At 46.1% G+C, this 19,912-nt stretch overlaps 1 protein-coding gene across 1 annotated transcript in view; it reads left to right on the top strand.

Moving 5' to 3' along the window:
* spag17 (sperm associated antigen 17) overlaps positions 1–19,912 on the top strand; it is a 342,330-nt gene that overhangs the window by 84,463 nt on the left and 237,955 nt on the right. Inside the window, exons 15-19 of the mRNA XM_078559611.1 lie at positions 498–587; positions 1,185–1,280; positions 2,431–2,544; positions 7,751–7,901; positions 17,125–17,355. Of these exons, the coding sequence (XP_078415737.1) occupies positions 498–587; positions 1,185–1,280; positions 2,431–2,544; positions 7,751–7,901; positions 17,125–17,355 (682 nt within the window). The remainder of the gene's footprint in view (positions 1–497; positions 588–1,184; positions 1,281–2,430; positions 2,545–7,750; positions 7,902–17,124; positions 17,356–19,912) is intronic.

The raw sequence follows: 19,912 nt of genomic DNA, 5'->3' as shown, positions 1-19,912 counted from the left end.
AGTGATGTGGTGCTGCCTGCGAAACCTGGCGCTGATGACTGAGAGCTGCTCGAAGCAAGGTAGGCAAACAAACCTCGAAGTCCCAAGCGAAGTGCAGCATGCCAAGTATAGTTGTGAAACACATCAGCATGCCTGGATGATCTAGTGTGGGGGAATGATACCGGCCAGCAGGGCTTATAATGAGATGCTAAAGTATTAAAACTAGGTTCCTGATGTGTGGTGGCAGGAAACGCAGCTGGCCATTGACGATAGCAAACTGGTTTCACAGCAGCGTAAAAACCAATTTTTGGCTTTCTCACCATATTGTCCACTCACACCGCCAAACATGCCCATCACCAATGGGAGCAGAAAATTCCACCCTGTGTCCTAGTGAATGTTTGCAAGATCCTAATAATTTTGTGTTTATTGTAATTAATGGTGTCCTGAAATTGGAATAACATGAAAATGAATAATCCTGATTCATGGATAATATTTTCCCACTTTTAACTTTTGTACAGAAAATAATTGAGGAGTTTAAGGAGCTCCCGCAAAAGCCAATGAATGAGTCATCCACACAACCATCATTCCAGGATGACATGAGAGACCAGGCAAGTCATAAGATCTGATTCTTTCTTCATTTGAATGCTGATGCTTGTTCCCTGCTTTACTTCTTCCTTGTATGTATCTTTTCTTCTTTTATTAATTTTTGTATGGAACAAAACCTGAGATCATCTCTACAGTTAAATCTACAGGGCAACAGTAATTAGACTTCAAAAGTAATTTCAAAAGTAATAAATGTGAATGATGCACATAGCCTGCTCTGCACAAGTTACTATCACCTCTGCCCTTGCTGATATGCATTGGCTCACAAAATTTTTAACCCTTGATTTCAATATAACCCTCCACTGTTTCACTCCACCTTGTCTCTGTGAGCTCCTTTAGGCCATGCTTTACATTAAAGTTGCTGTATTGATGTAAGTTGCTCTATGAACAGCTTTTAGGAAGCCTTAAGAGAAGTGATAAGGTGCTAAATAAGAGCATCTTCTTTCTATGAAAAAGTAATTACATATTTTTAAGAATGAAACCGAAGTGGAGCTTTGACGGCAGTCAAGTACAAAATTTTTAAGTATAATTAGAAATGATTAATGTAACCGGAGTTTAAAACCCATTTTTAGCATTAGTTTCTCTTATTTTGATACATTTAGGTTGCTATGACTGAAGAAGATAATCCTCAGCCAAGTGAGGAAGGTCCTGAGCCACAAGCAGATGTACAGAAATCTGTACTCAAGAATGAACAACAGGTGCCCTCTCCTATTCTACTAAAGTACAGATAGATAACCAAAAAATATATTTGTGTTTGCACGTCTCTGTTACCGACTAATTTGACTCCCATTCAATAATAAATGGATTCCAAATACCAGAATTTGCACATGAAATTTACGTCTGTAGACATATAAAGTCAGTCCAGAAATAACAGTAAATAAAACATATAAAATTGACAGACAGGAAAAGACTCAGTTGTCCATCAAGCTTGTTCAATACACTGGAGTATCATGACCCCTCAACCCTGCCACCGCCACACTGCCCCGCCGCAAGGTTTTCCATTGTGTATATTCTGATGAAGAGTTTTATCTGAAACTTTAGTTTGGCTTTCTCTTTCGATTGTTTAGTTGTTTATCCATCTACCTGTACATTTCCGATATCTTTCACCATCTACAAGACGCAAGTCAGGTGTGTGATGGAATACTTTCCGCTTGCCTGGATGAGTGCAGCTCTAACAACACTCAAGAAGCTTGACACTATCTAGGACAAAGCAGCCCATTTTTGGCACCGCTTCCACAAACATTCACTCCCTCCACCACCGACGAACAGTGGTAGCAGTGTGTATCTACAAGGTGCACTGCAGAAACTCACCAAGGCTCCTTACGCAGCACCCTTCAAACCCACGACCAGTGCCATCTAGAAGGACAAGGGCAGCAGATACATTTGAACACCACTACCTGCAAGTTCTCCTGCAGGCCACTCACCATCCTGACTTGTAAATATATCTCTGTTCCTTCACTGTCGCTGGGTCAAATTCCTGGAACTTCTTCCCTAACAGCAGTGTGAGTATACATACACCACAGGGACTGCAGCAGTTCAAGAAGGCAGCTCTCCGCGATCTTCTCAAGCACAATTAAGGATGGGCAATAAATCCTGGCCTAGCCAGCGAAGCCCGCATCCTGTAAATGAATTTTAAAAATCGTATTTCTATTATAATACAGTCTTTCTTTTGATCTTCAAAATATAAATATATACCTTGACCCAGTAAAATTATGACCAGGAGTCCTATTTTTGTTTACTAACATATTTCATTCACCTCAACAGTACATCGAACTTCTCAACCACGAGTAGATCTTAAACAATTAATCCTGATTTGAACATAATATCCTTTCACTTGATATTACACAGATAATGATTGAAGAGTTGAAAAAATCTGAACAAAAGAGATCACGTCAGGAGCCTAAACAGCCCTTGCTTCTTAATCTCCATGATACCGTGACATGGCGAACACATCATCTGAAGGTACCTAATTTTGTGTGTGCATGCGTCAAAGGTATCTGTGTTTCCATCTTAGGAAATGCAGTCGAATGGACCGTTTTTCAGGCTTCAGCCTTAATGGGTTCTGTTTGTCAGCAAGTTGTCAAGCCTGTCAAAGTTATATGTTAGAATTTTAAACACCTTACAGAAGCAAAAGGTAATGAAACCCACCAGGCATAGGCACCTTTATTTGGAATAGCTGTTTGTTTGGAGGACACTACAAGGTATCAACATATTTAGTAAGTTGGGGAAGAATTTTTGCGCTCACCGTTTGCAAGGCTGTCCTTCCCGCTACAGCATGAAATCAGTTGTTGTGACGTGTGTTCCAGCTCCTGATATCATCATGTCTGATCACAATAATACGAAAGGTGGGCAGGGTACAAAGTTGGAAACTCATCCACCTTCCGATAAAGGCCAAGTGAAAAGTATTTGAGTCAATTAGTGACCCGATTGACTGATTTTTCGTTGTCGTGTAATTTAATACTGGTTGCATAGACTGCATGGTGTGGGGGGATGGGGTGCGGGCGGGTTGTGGGGAGACAATTGCAGCGGGGTCAACAGCAGCACAAAGACGGAATATAAGGGCTGAAGTGAAGGAGACAGTGTAGAGTAGAAGGCTGTAGTTGAAATTGCATTAGAGGTGAGGGAATAAAAACAGAAAATGCTGGAAAAACTTAGCAGGTCTGACAGCATCTGTGGGAGAGAAACAGAGTTAACATTTTTAGTCTGTATGACGCTTCTTCAGAGATAAATAGAAGTAGGAATGTGATGAAATTTATACTGTTTAAGAGGGATGGTCCCTTTTGTCCTCACTTTTCACCCCCCAGCCTCCGCATTCAAAGTATGATCCTGTCATTTCTGCCAAGTCCAACATGATGCCGCCACCAAATACACCTTCCCCTCACCCTTCCTCCCTCCTTTCAGCATCTCGTAGGTACCGTTCCCTCTAGGACACCCTTGTCCACTCCTCCATCACTCCCAACACCTCACCCACCTTCCATGACACCTTCCTATGCAACTGCAGAAGGTGCAACACTTGCCCTTTTATCTCCTCCCTCCTCACCATCAAAGGGCTGAAACACTCCTTTCAGGTAAAGCAACGCTTCACTTGTACCTCCTTCAATTTGGTCTACTGCATTCGCTGCTCCCAATGCAGTCTCCTCTACTTGGGGAGACCATCTGTTTTGTGTGTGTCCTGTACCTGCGTAGTACACAGTAGCCATGGTACCTATATCCTCAGGCACTCCCAGGTGCCACAGCTCTTTGCACCACATGTGCAACTTGATGGTTGGTTACTTGGAGACAAGGACTACCAGTTAAAGAAGCGGATCATTATACCAGTCAGGCACCCATGTTTTGATGCAGAGGAACGGTATAAAGCAAGTCATGCTTCCATTAGGGCTGTTATTGAGGGGACTATTGGTCTTCTAAAAATGCGATCCTGATGCCCAAACTGGTACTCTGCAGTATGCACTGGCTTGGGTATTGCAGATCGATGTCATTTGCTGTGTGCTGCACAACTTGGCTAAGCAGAGAGGAGATGAACTGGCGATTGAGGGCATCTTTTGTTGTCGAGCCTCCACAGATAAGGAATCAAACAGTGAATCAGATGGGGAACATCAGGATACTGACCAGCATGTCATACCACATGAGGGGCAGCAGAGATTAGATACCAGGGAGACACAGATAATGTGGCAATGAGACAGTTCACTGAAACATCTGGAACCCTAATGCCACATGCAGTAATGAAACCACATCATTCTTTCATCAACCCCGATTGGCAGGGTACTTAGAATAACCCCAAGGCTTGCATCATTATGTCTCTCTTTGTGAGAATCTTTGAGGCCTAGTGGAAGCTGCCATAGACTTGCTGTCCTTATCACTATCATATAGGCATGAAACCCATCTCAAATATTACACTATCCTTATAGGTGACAATTATTTAATGAAGTGGATCACAACAACATAACACTCAGTCTAACACACTGAACAAGTGCCCATGATAATCCATGTATGTCTACAGTGACTTCTTCATTCCTTTTTGCATGCTGTGCTGTGGTGCTCACCCTTTGCTGCCAACTCTATTGGAGGCAGGCTGCTGACCTTAATGCCTCATTGGCCTGGAGGATCTTGGCAGGCGTCCTCTTGTCTCCTGAGGCTGTGAGGGCCCTGATATTCTGAGTGAGTCCTGTCCTGTTGTAGGTTTCACTTCTGTCGCCATGGCACCCTGAGGTGCTGGTGTCACAGACAGATGGGTGGAGGAGGCACTGTTGCCATCAGGAGAGCCCTAAGAGGAGCCTCTGGATGCTCATCCGCCATCATGAGGTCCAAATTGCCCCCTCTGTTTACCTGAGAGGGACGGGGACCTGATGGAAACTCCAGGTACTCATCCCCTCTCGTATTGGCACTGCCTGCTCGAACTTGGTGTCAGTGCGATGAGTGCACATGTACCCAATATTGCCTGAATGTGCTGCTGGTGTTGGCTCTCCAGGAGAGTTGCCAATTTCTCAATGGAGGAATCCATGTGCGCAGATGAGATCACAATGCTCATGACCTGTATGGACTCCTCCACTGTCCTTGCTAGGGCATGCGTATCTTATAGAATTTCTGCCAGATCTTCACACACCTCCCATTGGGCGTCCAACATATGCCACTTCACAGATGACTCCAGGAGCTCATCTTTTGCCTGGCATTCAGCATCTTCCTGGTCTCCTACACTCCTCCAAGACTCAGAGGCCTGGATTGTCACAGCCTCCAACAACTGATCTGGCATTTAAGTGGTGCTGAAACCTTTCGGTACCGACCGCTTTGGTCGACACGTTAATCATACCCACTGAAGTGCAAATATCTGAGATGGCAGATGGGACAGGGCATGCTTTGAAGTCCCCTCCTATTCCTCAGAGGTCAAGACCATTCCCTTGGGGCTGGCGGCTGCTGGGGCCAACAATTGGCCTGTTGAAGAGAGCACTCAACACTGCACATTATAAGTTTGCAAATATAGCTGCACCTTGGATAGGGAAGTTCCAATATTGATACTTGTCACAGAGGTGTTCATCTCTAGCCACTGCCTCACACACAACCATTGCTACCCCTGTCCCAGATATATTCCATTGACCCCCCAAGAGCCGAAAATTATTTCTTTGGATGCTCACCGCCCCCGGCCTTTTCTCATCCAAATGAACTGGCTTTCTCGAGAGGCCAGATTCAGGATGTCGTCTTTGTTAGGATGGCTCGATTTGGCACTCCGCCATCGATTTTTGCCCTGACACACGTGTTGTGGGCCCTTTTCTCCTTTGAGGACAATGGGTCAATATTGAAATAAAAACCAAAAATGCTGAAAATGCCCGGGAGGTTGGACAGCAACTATGGAGAGACAAACAGAGTTAACACTTCGGGCTGATGACTTTTAATCAACACTGAGAAAAGTTAGAAGTATAATAGGTTTTGAGCAAGGGGTGTGTGTGTAAAGGGACATAATAAAAGTCTGTGTTAGGTTAAGCTAAAAACAAGGTAAAAAGAGACAAACAGAAATCCCGAAGAGCAGAGCTTTTGCAAGGTAAAGCTCCATATGTGGAGGGATCAACCCCTCTGGTTTGTTCCCACAGCCCCCCAAAGCCTTGCAGGATGCCATGGATCCTTGAGTTGTCATTGTGGATGCACAGACCCAATACAGTCCTGGCTAACCCCTCCCACATACAAGACATGCATACCACCTCCCATAGCTGTGCATCTGCTTCGACAGTGAGGGTGCTCACTTACATTGCAGCGTGGAGGAGGTCATTCAGCCTTTTGCAGCACAGTAGCCAGGTCCTATGGACAACTCCATGGCTACTGACCTCCCCTGCCATGTCCATCCATGTTTGCTTGGTCAGGCAGGAATGTGTTTTCTCTCCATCCCATGGGAGGAGAACCCCCCACCATTCAGTCACAGTCTGGAGGAGGGCATGCAGCGAGTGACCAGTGAACTACGGGGCTGCCTGTGCCCGTGCCTCAGTCATTGCGCCAGGTAAGCAGGTGTATGGCCTTTTCACTAGCTGTACCAGTGGTTGAGGAAGTGGAGATGGTGAACAGTCACAGCGAGGATTTCAGGAGGAGTTGGACTGTCAAGGACGGCAGTGGCCCCTCTGTCTACAGCTGTTACTCACTTAGTACACCTGCAATGCTCATTGCCCTCCAAATACACCCCTTCTATTGGTCTGATGCATACTGCTGGTAGAGGTTTAGCCTGCCCAACAGCAGTTATTCCCTATTCCCAGCACTTGCCTTCTTTGTCACCTTACTTCCAATCTTGGGCTTTTGATTTGCTGGCAGTTCGGTTATTAATTGGATGCCCAGCACTTAATCACAAGGGGACCATGGGACTGGGCAGGAGCAGGCATGCCTCGCACTTCCACTGACATTAGCAACTGTATTTGCATAAATTTTCCCCCTTGAATTCCAAAATAATTTGCAAAAGCAAGAGTTCAGCTGTTAAGATGACAATCAGTAAGTTTGTGTTTCATTCAGTAAATCAATCCAATACAGTACACCTGTTAATTTATATGCAATAAAAATAAATAAAAACCTTCTGAGCAGTTATCACAGCAAGTTGTATTACCAGGGAGACTGAATCACCAGCAGTATTGGGTGTAGCTAGAATACAGCAGTGCTGAAGGGAAGCAGGATTTATCTGTCATTGGGGCAGGTACCAGAAGAATGAGACTCAAATGTCATTGACAGATTTAGAAACATTGGGCTCCAACTCTTGCATGTAACAATTCAACGACATTTGTCTCGATATACCTAATGCTTTTTTGGTATCCTTAGATATGCTCTGCTATATAATTTTCCCATTGGCAGTCAGTCCCATTAAGAAGCCAGTTCCTATCTTTATGCACTTGCCTTAAAGTATATAAATATGTATATTATGTCTCTTAATATTAATTGACAGATAATTACAGGGATAGGAAATTTCCTGATATGCACTCCTGGTGTGTGCAAGTTGCATAGTAGGTTTGGAAATTGGTTTGATCTATGCACAAAAACTCTCTTTTAAACTGCTATCTGTGCTCTAAGCAGAATTGTACCTCTTATTTTGAAAAGAAACAAAATTAATGAGTTCTGATTGCTTTCTCCTTTTCTCCACTCACATTTATTGGGATAAAACAGTTTTAATAGAAATTGAATGATCTGATTTTTACTCCTTTTTTAGATACTACAAGGCTTTGACCCTGCCAAGGTCGAACAGGAAATGATGAAAATGTTGCCATTGGAGAAGTTGCTTAATTTTACCTATCCTTTGCCTGAGGCTGATGCTAAACGTTTGGCCAGTATCCAGGAGCTTATGTACCATTGCACCGATGGTAAGTGTGTGTGTTTGAGTGGAGGGGGTGGGGGGCAAGTGTGACGTGCAGAAGTCAGGACTTACCGTTAGAGCCTTGCTCAGACCGCAGACATCCGAGGAGATGATGATTCTGGAGCCCTACAGCTAATGGTCCCTGGAGGAACACATGAATCGCATGCTGGGTGGATTCTCATGGACATGGATCTGCTGCGAAGCAGTTCATAGAAGGTGGGAGGTCTACATGATGCCTCAGGTCTGGTTTAGAACATCACGGCCTTGGCCATGGGCTGCTATGGATTAGGTTAGGAGGGGGCGGAGGGAGTACAGGGAGAGGAGGGTGTAACTGGGGAGAATGCAACAAGTGGGGAGGTAGATGTAAGGAGGGAGGAAGGTGTAAGAGAGGAGAGTTCAGAGGGGGGAAGGAGTTCGGAGGCAGAAGGTGTACAGTGGGGTTGGTGTCTGGGGTGGGGTTGAGGGAGTTCGGATGGGGGGGGGAAGGTGTCCGGGGGTGGAAGGTGTCTGTGGGAAGGAGGGAATAAGGACAGAGGAGGGAGTAAGTTGTGGGGGAGCAGATGTCCAGGTGAATGTGCAAGGGAGGGGCCTGTGGAGTCAATGACTGCCTTCTGAGGAGTGAATTTAGGGTGGGAGTGGTAGGAGGGAATGGTGAGAATGAGAGGGGGCAGAGGGAGCCGGTAGGGTGGGAGGGTGACGGTGCGTTGGTAGTAGTAGAAGTGACGGTGAGGATGGCTGTGGAGACTTGGAGGCCAGACACAGACCCTGGGGGTGGGAAGGAGGAGGTCGGTGATGTCAACGTGGATGAGGGTGGGATTCTCAGGAAGGTAGGGAACATGCACGTTCTCGTGGACATCCTGGAAAAACAAAGGTTCGGGCCGGTAGATGATTGTGGGGAGGCTTAAGGTGATGCCGGGGGGGTCGACAGCGATGGAGGAAAGGACATGGGTGACTGGGGGAGGGGAAAGGACGGGGAGCTAACAGTATACTTCACTACTACCATGGTTGTCGAAATTGAAAGTGAGCAGAGCCTGGTGTCTGGCTGCATGGGAGTGTAATGAGTGGGTGGGTGGAGATGCAGGTCAGCTCAGATGGACAACTGAGAAAGAAACCCAGCAGGCAGCATTGAAGATGCTCAGGACGGTGAAGTGAATGTGATGGTGAAGGCTCCGGGTAGATGGGAGAGTGCTTACACGAGGCTCTGAAAGGCCCTGCCACGCACTTTTCCTTTCAGAATCACTCGTGGTCCAGCTGCTTGCAGCTGAACTGCTAATGGAGAGGATGCAGTGGGAGGACTCGTGAAGCCTGTCAATGAAGCTGAAAGATAACATTACACATTATTCAGTGAATCTATTTTCAGATTATACAGTGACAAAATGTGTCCACCCATGCAACCACACGTGATCAGAAGTTCTTAACTTTCCTAGGCCTACCACTTCTTCTAGGAGCTGCCCTGACATCTCCAGCAGGGGTGGGGAAAGCCTGTGCAATGGTTGGCCCTCTTGCCTCTGATGACTTCAGCGTGCACTCTCTGGAGAGCTGAGGCCTTGAGGTCCCCAGCTTGCTTTAGCTGTTCTCCTGTGGGCCAACTGCTCCCTCTGTGGTGACGGAGGATGAGGTTGAAGGGGTCACAGGCAAAGGGTACTCAGAGGGAGTGGACAACCTTTGAGATTTCTGAGTGGATTACCCAGGGGTGTCCACCTGCCTACCCTCCACTCTTTGCAGGCGCAAGGGCCCCAGCCTAACTCCTCGAGGGAAAGGAGCACATAGGGGACTTTGAGGTGCCCCATTTTCCCTCTTGCGTTGCCACTGCAACAACTCACCCATGGCTACTGCGATACACTGCAGATCTGAGCGCATCTCCGCGTTTTGGCAGACCAGGGTCTCCATGGTGTCTGCCATCCTTCTCTTGAAGACCTCCTTACGTGCACATGTGGGCACCACTTCATCAGAGAGCAGGCGGACACACTCTTCCGATTCGCGTGCCACTCTGTCGAGGGCTGTGTGTGATGATCCCCTACCTTCTGCTGTCTCTCCACAATGATTTGGAAGGCTGAATCCAGAGGCTCATCATCTGACTCGGACCTCAGAGATGCCTTTTCCCCAGTAGTCCCCTGAGTGCTGGAGAGCTCAGCTGAACCTACCTCATCCTGCTGTGGACATGTGTTCTTGTGGTGACCACCAGATTGTGAATCCAAGCTGCTCTAGACCAAGGTCCCACCGAGGTGTGTGTTTCTGCGTTGGTGGAGGGTGTGAGTAAGCGCTGTGACAGGTCTTCCAGGCTGCTTATTTCAGGCTGTTCCATGGAGGTTTCCTCTTCGCTGGAGGTGAGGAATTGGATGAAGCTGAAGGACTGGCTGGCTGAGGGCGTCACTGGATAGAGCTCTCTGCAAACCAAAGTTGAGATAATTAGTGCATGGCAGCAGAGTCAAAATCAGGAAAGAGAGCACTCACAGTTGCATTGAGAGAGGGATGGTGTGGTGCAGGATCCTCACGAGGGTGTTCGCTGCTGACCTCACCGTTGCCACAGGCACAGTCCACATCTTCACCAATCAGGCTGATGGCATGCTCCTCAAAGTGAGTGAGGGGCCTAATGTGGGCCACTCCATCCTTGTTCTGAGATCTCTCCCTGCTGTTGTGGGCCAGCTTTTCTTTCATGAAAACAGATGGAGAGAGTGTGAGCAGGATGCATGACACTGCTTGGAATGTTCATGTGATGAGAGGAGCCATGGGCGGGACGAGGACGCGAGCTCCAGAAGATATGAGCTTGATGGAAATGTGAGGGTGTGTGTGAGAGTTAGTGGTGTTGCCCGAGGCGTGAGATCCCTGTGGATGTGTGATGAGTTTGCAAGTGTGAGATTTGAGGGTGATGAGATGGTTGACTAACCCTGGCAGAACAGATGATATCATTCATCCTCTTCCAGCACTGGATGGCTAACCTCCTCTGTGCTCTGGTGGCACTGACAGCTGCTACCCATGCCTCCCAGGGACTGGTGATCCTATTGGATCTCCTGTGGCCAGAGCAGGGGTAGAAGACATTGCGGCAGCCTTCCACAGCATCCAGCAGGCACCCCAAAGAGGCGTCACTAAATTTGGGGTCTGCCTAACCAAGGTTCTATACAGCTGCAGCATGACTTCCCAGCTTTTATACTCAATACCCCTGCCAATGAAGGCAAGCATGCCATCTGCCTTCCTGACTCAGTCTCCAACCGATCTATATCCCGTTGTATCCTTTGACAATCCTCTTCACTATCTGCAACTCCTCCAACCTTAGTGTCATCTGCAAACTTACTAATTAGCCCAGTTACATTTTCCTCCAAATCATTTATGTATACTACAAACCGCAAAGGTCCCAGCACTTATCCCTGCGGAACTCCACTAGTCACAGCTCTCCATTCAGAAAAACACCCTTCCACTGCTACCTCTGTCTTCTATGACCAAGCCAATTCTGTATCCATCTTGCCAGCTCACCTCTGATCCCATGCAACTTTATCTTCTGTACCAGTCTGCCATGAGGGACCTTGTCAAAGGCCTTACTGAAATCCATGTATATAACAACCACTGCCCTTCCATCGTCGATCATCTTTGTCACTTCCTCAAAAGACTCGATCAAGTTAGTGAGACACGACCTCTCCTTCACAAAACCATGCTGCCTCTCACTAATACGCCCATTTGCTTCCAAATGGTAGTAAATCACGAAGAATCTTCTCCAATAATTTCCCTACCACTGACGTAAGGCTCACTGGCCTGTATTTTCCTGAATTATCCCTGCTACCTTTCTTAAACAATGGAACAACATTGGCCATTCTGCAGTCCTCTGGGACCTCACCCGTAGCCAGTGAGGATACAAAGATTTCTGTCAAGGCCCTAGCAATCTCCTCCCTTGCCTCCCTCATTACTCTGAGGTAGATCCCATCTGGCCCTGGGGACTTATCCACCCTAATATTCTTCAAGATGCCTAACACCTCTTTTTTGATCTCAACATGATCCAGGCAATCCACACACTCTTCCCTTGACAATCGACCGCTAAGTCCTTCTCTTTGGTGAATACTGATGAGAAGTATTCATTTAGTATCTCTCCCATTTCTTCTGGCTCCACACAGATTCCCACCTCTGTCCCTGAGTGGGCCTACCCTTTCCCTGGTTACCCTCTTGCTTTTTACATATGTATAAAAGGCCTTGGGATTTTCCTTAATCCTGGTTGCCAATGACTTTTCATGACCCCTTTTAGCCCTCCTGACTCCTTGCTTAAGTTTCTTCCTACTTTCTTTATATTCTCCACGGGCTTCATCTGTTCCCAGCCTTCTAGCCCTTACGAATGCTTCCCTTTTCTTTTTGACTAATCTCACAATATCCTTCGTTATCCAAGGTTCCTGAAACTTGCCATGCTTATCCTTCATCCTAGCAGGAACATGCCGGTCCTGAATTCTTATCAACTGACGTTTGAAAGTCCCCCACATGTCAGTTGTTGATTTGTCCTCAAACATCTAGCCTTCCCCCAATTTAGCACCTTAACCCGAGGACTCCTGTTATCCTTATCCACCAGTACCTTGAAACTTACTGAATTATGGTCACTTTTCCCGAAATGCTCCCCTACTGAAACTTTGCCTACCTGGCCGGGTTCATTCCCTAATACCAGGTCCAGTATTGCTCCTTCCTTAGTTGGACTATCTACATATTGTCTCAGGAAGCCCTCCTAGATGCACCTTACAAATTCTGCACCATCCAAACCCCTAGCACTAAGTGATTCCCAGTCAATATAGGGAAAGTTAAAATCACGCACCACAACAACCCTATTGCTTTTACATCTTTCCAAAATCTGCCTACATAACGGTTCCTCAATCTCCCGCCGCCAATTGGGAGGCCTATAGTAAGCCCCCAACATTGTGACTGCACCCTTCCTATTCCGGAGCTCTTCCCATATTGCCTCGCTGCATGAGCCCACCGAGGTGTCCTCCTGTCGCACAGCTGTGATATTCTCCTTAACCAGCAGTGCAACTCCCCCACCTCTTCTACATCCCTCTCTATCCTGCCTGAAACATCTAAATCCTGGTACGTTTATCTGCCAATCCTGCCCATCCTTCAACCAAGTCTCTGTAATAGCGATAATATCATAGTCCCAAGTACTAATCCAAGCTCTAAGCTCATCTGCCTTGCCTGTTATACTTCTCGCATTGAAACAAATGCATTTCAGAGCCCCCAGTCCCACTGTGTTCAGTAATTTCTCCCTGCCTGCCCTTCCTCTTAGTCCTACTGGCCATATTCACTGGTTCCCAGTCATTTATTTCACCTGCTGACCTATTGCTCTGGTTCCCAACCCCCTGCCATACTAGTTTAAACCCTCCCGAGTGACACTAGAAAACCTCGCAGCCAGGATATTGGTGCCCCTCCAGTTTAGATGCAACCTGTCCTTCTTCTACAGGTCCCACCTGCCACGGAAGAGATCCCACTGATCCAGATATCGGAAACCCTCCCTCCTACACCATCTGTTCAGCCACATGTTCAGCTGCACTATCTTCCTATTTCTAGCCTCACTGGCACGTGGCACAGGGAGTAATCCTGAGATTACAACCCTAGAGGTCCTGTTTTATAACTTTCTGCCTAACTCCCTGAACTCCCGCTGCAGGACCTCGTCACTCTTCCTGCCTATGTCGTTAGTACCAATGTGTACCACGACCTCTGGCTGTTCTCCCTCCCCCTTCAGAATGTCCCGTACCCGATCAGAGACGTCCTGGACGCTGGCACCAAGGAGGCAACATACCATCCTGGTGTCTCTTTCACGACCATAGAAGCGCCTATCTGAGCCCCTGACTATAGAGTCCCCTATGACAACTGCTCTTCTGTGCTTTGCCCCCCCCGCTGAACAACAGAGCCAGCCGTGGTGCCACTGCTCTGGCTACTGCTGTTGTTTTCCCCTGATAGGCCATCCCCCCCAACAGTATCCAAAATGGTATACCTGTTAGAGAGGGGGACAGCCACAGGGGATTTCTGCACTGACTGCCTGCCCCTTCTAGCGGTCACCCATCTATCTGTCTGTACCTTGGGTGTGACCACGTCTCTAAAACTCCTGTCTATGATGCTTTCCGCCACCTGGATGCTCCTAAATGCATCCAACTGCTGCTCCAACCTATCCATGCGGTTTGTGAGGAGCTGCAATTGGGTACACATCCTGCAGATGTAGTTGTCCGGGACACTTGAAGCATCACAGATTTCCCACATCCCACAGGTGAAGCACTGCACCCCAGCAACTGCCATTTCTAGAAGTATTTAATAAATTAATTTAAATCTAATAACTGCTTATTGACTTCTTATTAACTATACGTTCCCTAGGGCTAGATTTACTATAAATGCTAAATTCTAAGAACAGTAATCCCCTGATTCTGGTCTAGATACCCTCTACTTATTAATTAAGTGATTACTTTATTTGGTTTAATTAGTTTAACAATGTTTTAGTTTCAAATTCAGTGTGGATTCTCTACCGGCCAATCAGGTCACAGATTTACCGTGACGCCACTTTTAATTTTTTTTTTAATACCCAAGGTCTGCGAATCCCCAAGGTGAGGTTTTTATACTCACCGCTCTGGAACTCTGCCCTCCGACTCTGCTCCCTGGAACTCTCCTCGCGCTCTTTTATCCCGCGTTCCCGCCGCTCCCCTCGCGCTCTTTTATCCCACGTCTCCACTCTCCTCGCGCTCTTTTATCCCGCATCTCCATTCTCCTCACGCTCTTTTATCCCGCGTCTCCGCTCTCCATGCGCTCTTTTATCCCGTGTCTCTGCCGCTCTCCTCGCGCTCTTTTATCCCGCATCGCTGCTCTCCTCGCGCTCTTTTATCCCGCGCCTCCGCTCTCCTCACGCTCTTTTATCCCACGTTTCCGCTGCTCTCCTCGCGCTCTTTTATCCAGTGTCTCCGCCGCTCTCCTCACGCTCTTTTATTCAGTGTCGCCGCCGCTCTCCTCGTGCTCTTTTATCTAGTGTCTCCACCGCTCTCCTCGCGCTCTTTTATCCCGTGTCTCCGCCGCTTTCCCCGCGCTCTTTTATCCCGTATCTCCGCTCTCCTCGCGCTCTTTTATCCCGTGTCTCCGCTCTCCTCGCGCTCTTTTGTCCCGTGTCTCCTCTCTCCTCGCGCTCTTTTATCCCGTGCCTCCCCCGCTCTCCTCACGCTCTTTTATCTCGTGTCTCCGCCGTTCTCCTCGCGCTCTTTTATCCTGTGTCTCCGCTCTCCTCGCACTCTTTTACCCTGTGTTTCCGTCGCTCTCCTTGCGCTCTTTTATCCCGTGTCTCCGCCACTCTCCTTGCGCTCTTTTATCCTGTGTCTCCGCCGCTCTCCTCGCGCTCTTTTATCCTTAACAATGCTTAACATTTAATCTGAAATTCTTCTCTGCTACTTTAGCGAAAGCATTAATCATCTTAAATGGGTTACAGATTTAATAAGGTAATATAAAAGACTTTCACATGTACGTGTTCTGCTTTCGTACTCTAAATTCCCACAGTACAATTTGAGAACCTGTTCTCAACAACTGATTAAAGTCTTTGCTGCCCTCGATTACGCACCAAACTAATGCTCTATGAAGTTGATTCACTGCAGGTTACATATGTGGGCAACAAATTAGATATCTAGCCCAAAATTAGGTGTGATTGTGGTGAAGATTGTGGTACTGTTTCCCTCCTACATGGGCCTGTCATTAACCATGCCTTCCCTGCCCACCACATGCACATAGTGGCAGATGCAGTGCCTGTGTGCTGGTGGTTATACCTCACATTGACTCCAGTTATCAGCACTTCCCAGAGCTGGTATGTGGAAAGTGGCATTAGGGCTGGGAAAGTGATGATAAAGACCCCAAGTTCCCCCAGTGGAGGGAAAAGGTGTTGTAGCCATCTCCTCTTCCTCCATTCAACTCCAAACACTGACCTGCTTGAAGGCCTTGAACTCCACAGCAGCTTTTGATGGGAGATTTCATTCTGATCTTTCGGGTGCTTCTGCCCCTTTAATGTCCCTTGCTGTCGCTTCTCATCTGAATTATCCCAGTTGTATTGATGGCCTCTCTTTTGATAGTGGGAATCCCACTGGAAAGCTCCTGTCACATCCATTGAACTCCAAGCAAGAAAATGGGACACGGATGGGAGCAAATTTGGATGGAGGGGTGGAAATCCACGCTGCTGGAACCACCCAACCCCCTCACCCGGCCTTAAGGAGAATTCTTCCACTATTGCTGCTTAAAATGTTAGTAAAAATTGTAAATGCTTGTACAGCTGCTCAATATGCAAATTAATCTCCAAGATGGATTATAATACCAGACTTTAGCTGACATCCTAGACTTCCACTCACCCAAAATCTTGGTTGGGAATTTGTTTTGAGCTGTTTCCAGAACTTTGACAGAACTGTGGTGAAAACCACATGCATAAGCAAAGTTTCCGACTGTTACAGCAGCACAGCATGCTGATAAGAAACTTTTTTCTTCTCTTAACATTATGAACTATATTTGTGAAGGTATGTTTCATTTTAGGTGTGTATACCAGTTTAGCTCAGTGGGTGGCATTCTCGCCTTTGGGTTAGAAGTTGTGCATTTTCTGTGTCAAGATTTGAACTTTCTGTCAATTTTATGACTGACTAGAAAGTTGTGGACAGTGTGCACATGATTTCCCAATTTGTGCCCCTAGTGGGCAAGACTCCACATCAGGAGGCTTAATTTACAAAGTCCTGTAATCTAAGCTGGTACCTCATTCCTGTACCAAGGGAGTGATACATTGTCAAAGGTGCTGCTCTCAAAATGAGGCTGAGGTCCTATGTACCTGTTCTGATGGTTCAGATGGACATCAATGATCCAATGGCATTGTTCAAATATTAGGAAGTTCCTATGATATCCAAGCATACATTTCTCTATCAACATATATCCCAAAAGAATCAGGTTAATTCGTCTCATTACTGGTTATGGTACATAACTACCCTAGAATGACAATGGTGTGTGCATATTTAACAACAGTCATGGTACTTCAAAAATTAATCCATTGTATGAATTACTGAAACTTTTCGATGTGATAAACTCAATGAAAATCCAGAACATCGTTTTTATTGCTCTTGCAATACTGATTCTTAATTTTTGAGAATACTTGTGGGATTTATGATATTAAGTCTAAGTCATTTTATTCTTGTAGCTGAGATAATCATTACAATTGTTCTTCTGTGTGAATGATCTAATGGACAGGTTGCAATATGTATTATTTCACTTAGAAAACGTGAGAAGTTCTGAGGTAGCGAGAGCCTTCAAGCAGTTTGTGTTTGAGAGCATGAAGTTCACCAAAGTAAAAGAGAGTGGAGAATTAGAAGAGAAGAAAGACATCTTGGCTGAAAGACTTGAGTCCGCGTACATACCATGGGATGACCCCGTCAGGTTTGCAAAAGAAATGAAACGGATTCTTAATACCAAGAAGACACGTAAACAAAGCAATTGTGTTTATGCAGGTAATCCACTGAATGGGTTTAAAGTCATTTAAATGAATCTCAGTTTTTCAAACTAATGTCAGCTGTGCTGATAAATACTGAGGACACAAGATTGAATTATTGAAGCAGATCTTTCTGACTACTGGAGATTGTTTTATCTCGAATGAGCTTTATAACATTTCAATGAATATTTAACGAGATTTACAATTATGGCAATTATGACTGGTCAACACATGTCTAATACTAGTGTCTTAAGCTTAAATAAAGGCAATTACAAGGGTATGAAGACAGAGTTGGCAAAAGTGGTCTGGGAAAATAGGTTATAAGGTAGGATGATAGAGGAGCAGTAGCAGACATTTAAGGAGTTTTTTAATAACTCTTAACAAACGTATATTCCACTGAGAAAGAAAGACTATGAGTAGGATGCACCATCCAGTGAGGATAATAGGGAACCAGTAGATGTGTATTTGGATTTCTGAAAGGCATTTGATAAGGTGCCAAATCAAAGGTTACTCCACAAAATAAGACCTCGTGTGTTGGGGCTGATAGATTGGCATGGACAGAGGACTGACTAATGAACAGGAAACAGAATTGGATAAATGGGTCATTTTCTGGCTGACAAACAGTGCCACAGGGATCAGTGCTGGGGCTTCAACTTTTACAATCTATATTAACGCCTTGGATGAAGAGTCTGAGCAATGGTAGATGTATTTGCTGATGACCCAAAGGTAGATAGGAAAGCAACTTGTGAAGAGGACACTAAGAGTCTGCAAGGGGATATAGGTAGGTTAAGTGAGTGGGCAAAATTTTGGCATATGGAATATAAGGCGTGAAAATGTCCACTTTGGCAGGAAGAATAGAAAAGAAGAATATTATTTAAATGGAGAGAGACTGCGGAGACCCCGTCGGGGGGTTTGTGCGGGAGTGGGCGGGTTTCCAATCGGTGACCCAATCAGGGGCGCATCGCCATTTTACATGGGCGGGCCAGTTAAGGCCCGCCCAGCGTGACATCCACCCAGAAGCGCTGTGCGCTCCCTGTGCGGGGGGGGGTGGGGGGTGGGATTTCCCTGAGCCGGGAGTGCGCTCTTTTGCGCATGTGCGCGTAAGAGTGCGCAGATCTCCCTGAGGCAAAGTGCTGCCTCAGGGAGATCAGTGTTACTTTTAAAAACCTAATTAAATTTAGAAAAAAATTTAAGGACATGTCCCCTCATGTGAAACTGTCACATGAGATGGGACATGTCCATTACTTTTATTTAAAAACTTTCATGAAATTTTAAATCTTACATGAAACCTCATCCCGCCCATGGATGAGGTTTTCCTGCATTATCCGAACAAAAAGTTAACATGCAGGTACAGCAAGTAAAAATTAGGAAGGCAAATGGAATGTTAGCATTTATTGCAAGGGGAATGGAGCATAAAAGTAAGGAAGTGTTGCTACAGAGCCTTAGTATGACTGCATCTGGACAGTTGTGTACAGTTTTGTTCTCCTTACTTAAGCAGGGATATTATTGCAATTGGAAAAAGTTCAGAGAAGATTCAGTTGGCTGATTCCTGGGATGAAAGGGTTGTCTTAGGAGGAAAGGTTGAGCAGGTTAGGCCTATACTCACTGGAGCTGAGAAGAATGAGAGGCGATCTTATTGAAACATATATGATTCTGGGGGACTTGACAGAATGCTGAGAGGATGTTTCCCCTTGCCTCCCATTTAAGGCAGAGATGAGGATTTTTGTCTCTCTAAGAGTAGTTAGATTTTGGAATTCTCATCCCCAAAGAGCAATGGAGGCTGGATCATTGAATACATTCAAGGTTGAGTTAGACAGGTTTTTGATAGACAAGGGGCAGGCAGGAAAGTGGAGTTAAGGCCACAATAAAATCAGCCATGATCTTATCAATGGGCAGAGCAGGCTCGAGGGGCCGAAGGCCTATCCCTGCTCCTATTTCTTAAAATCTTATGATCTTATAACCTTATGTCCTCTGGATGTTAGAGCCCCTGAGGCATGTCTTAGGCGTGTGCAGGGGACAATGTGGCCATCAGGAGACCAGGCAAAATGTCGGTTACTGGCTGAGGGGGCTGGGGGAATGGGTGAGAATGGAAGTGCTTTGAGTGGAGTTCCTACTTCCATGCCTCCTTTTGCCATCATCCACGTGGGCCAACATCATATCACTCTTACCATAGCATTGCAGACCAGATTAGTGAGGATCAGTGATACAGATGACCGCAGATGAGATAATCATGCTGTTTAAAGTGGCACACACATTTGCATCCAAAGTCTGCTTGGCCATGGTCGTAATTTGTATGGACTCGTTTGAGATCTGCGCTTGTTACGCCATGCAGGTGGCCACTCTCCATGGGTTGCCAACCCTCCAGGATTGAAGATCAACACTGGAGAAAAATCACAGGGATATTAAAAAATATTTTCTTTGAAATTTCCTCTTTACCAGATATACAAATATTGAAAATGGGGATAAAATTTGCTTTTGCTTGTCTTTTTGCTTTCCAATTAGCATAGGAAGGCAGTGCATCATCAGGATGATGCATTGGCCGACTAATGACTGGTGCATGGGGGCAATTCAAGTGA

Source organism: Cetorhinus maximus, chromosome 16 (genome assembly GCF_964194155.1).
Source record: "Cetorhinus maximus chromosome 16, sCetMax3.hap1.1, whole genome shotgun sequence".
Classification (NCBI taxonomy): Eukaryota; Metazoa; Chordata; class Chondrichthyes; order Lamniformes; family Cetorhinidae; genus Cetorhinus; species Cetorhinus maximus.
The sequence above is the reverse complement of the archived record's forward strand: the minus strand, read 5'-3'. Positions and strand labels throughout refer to the sequence as shown.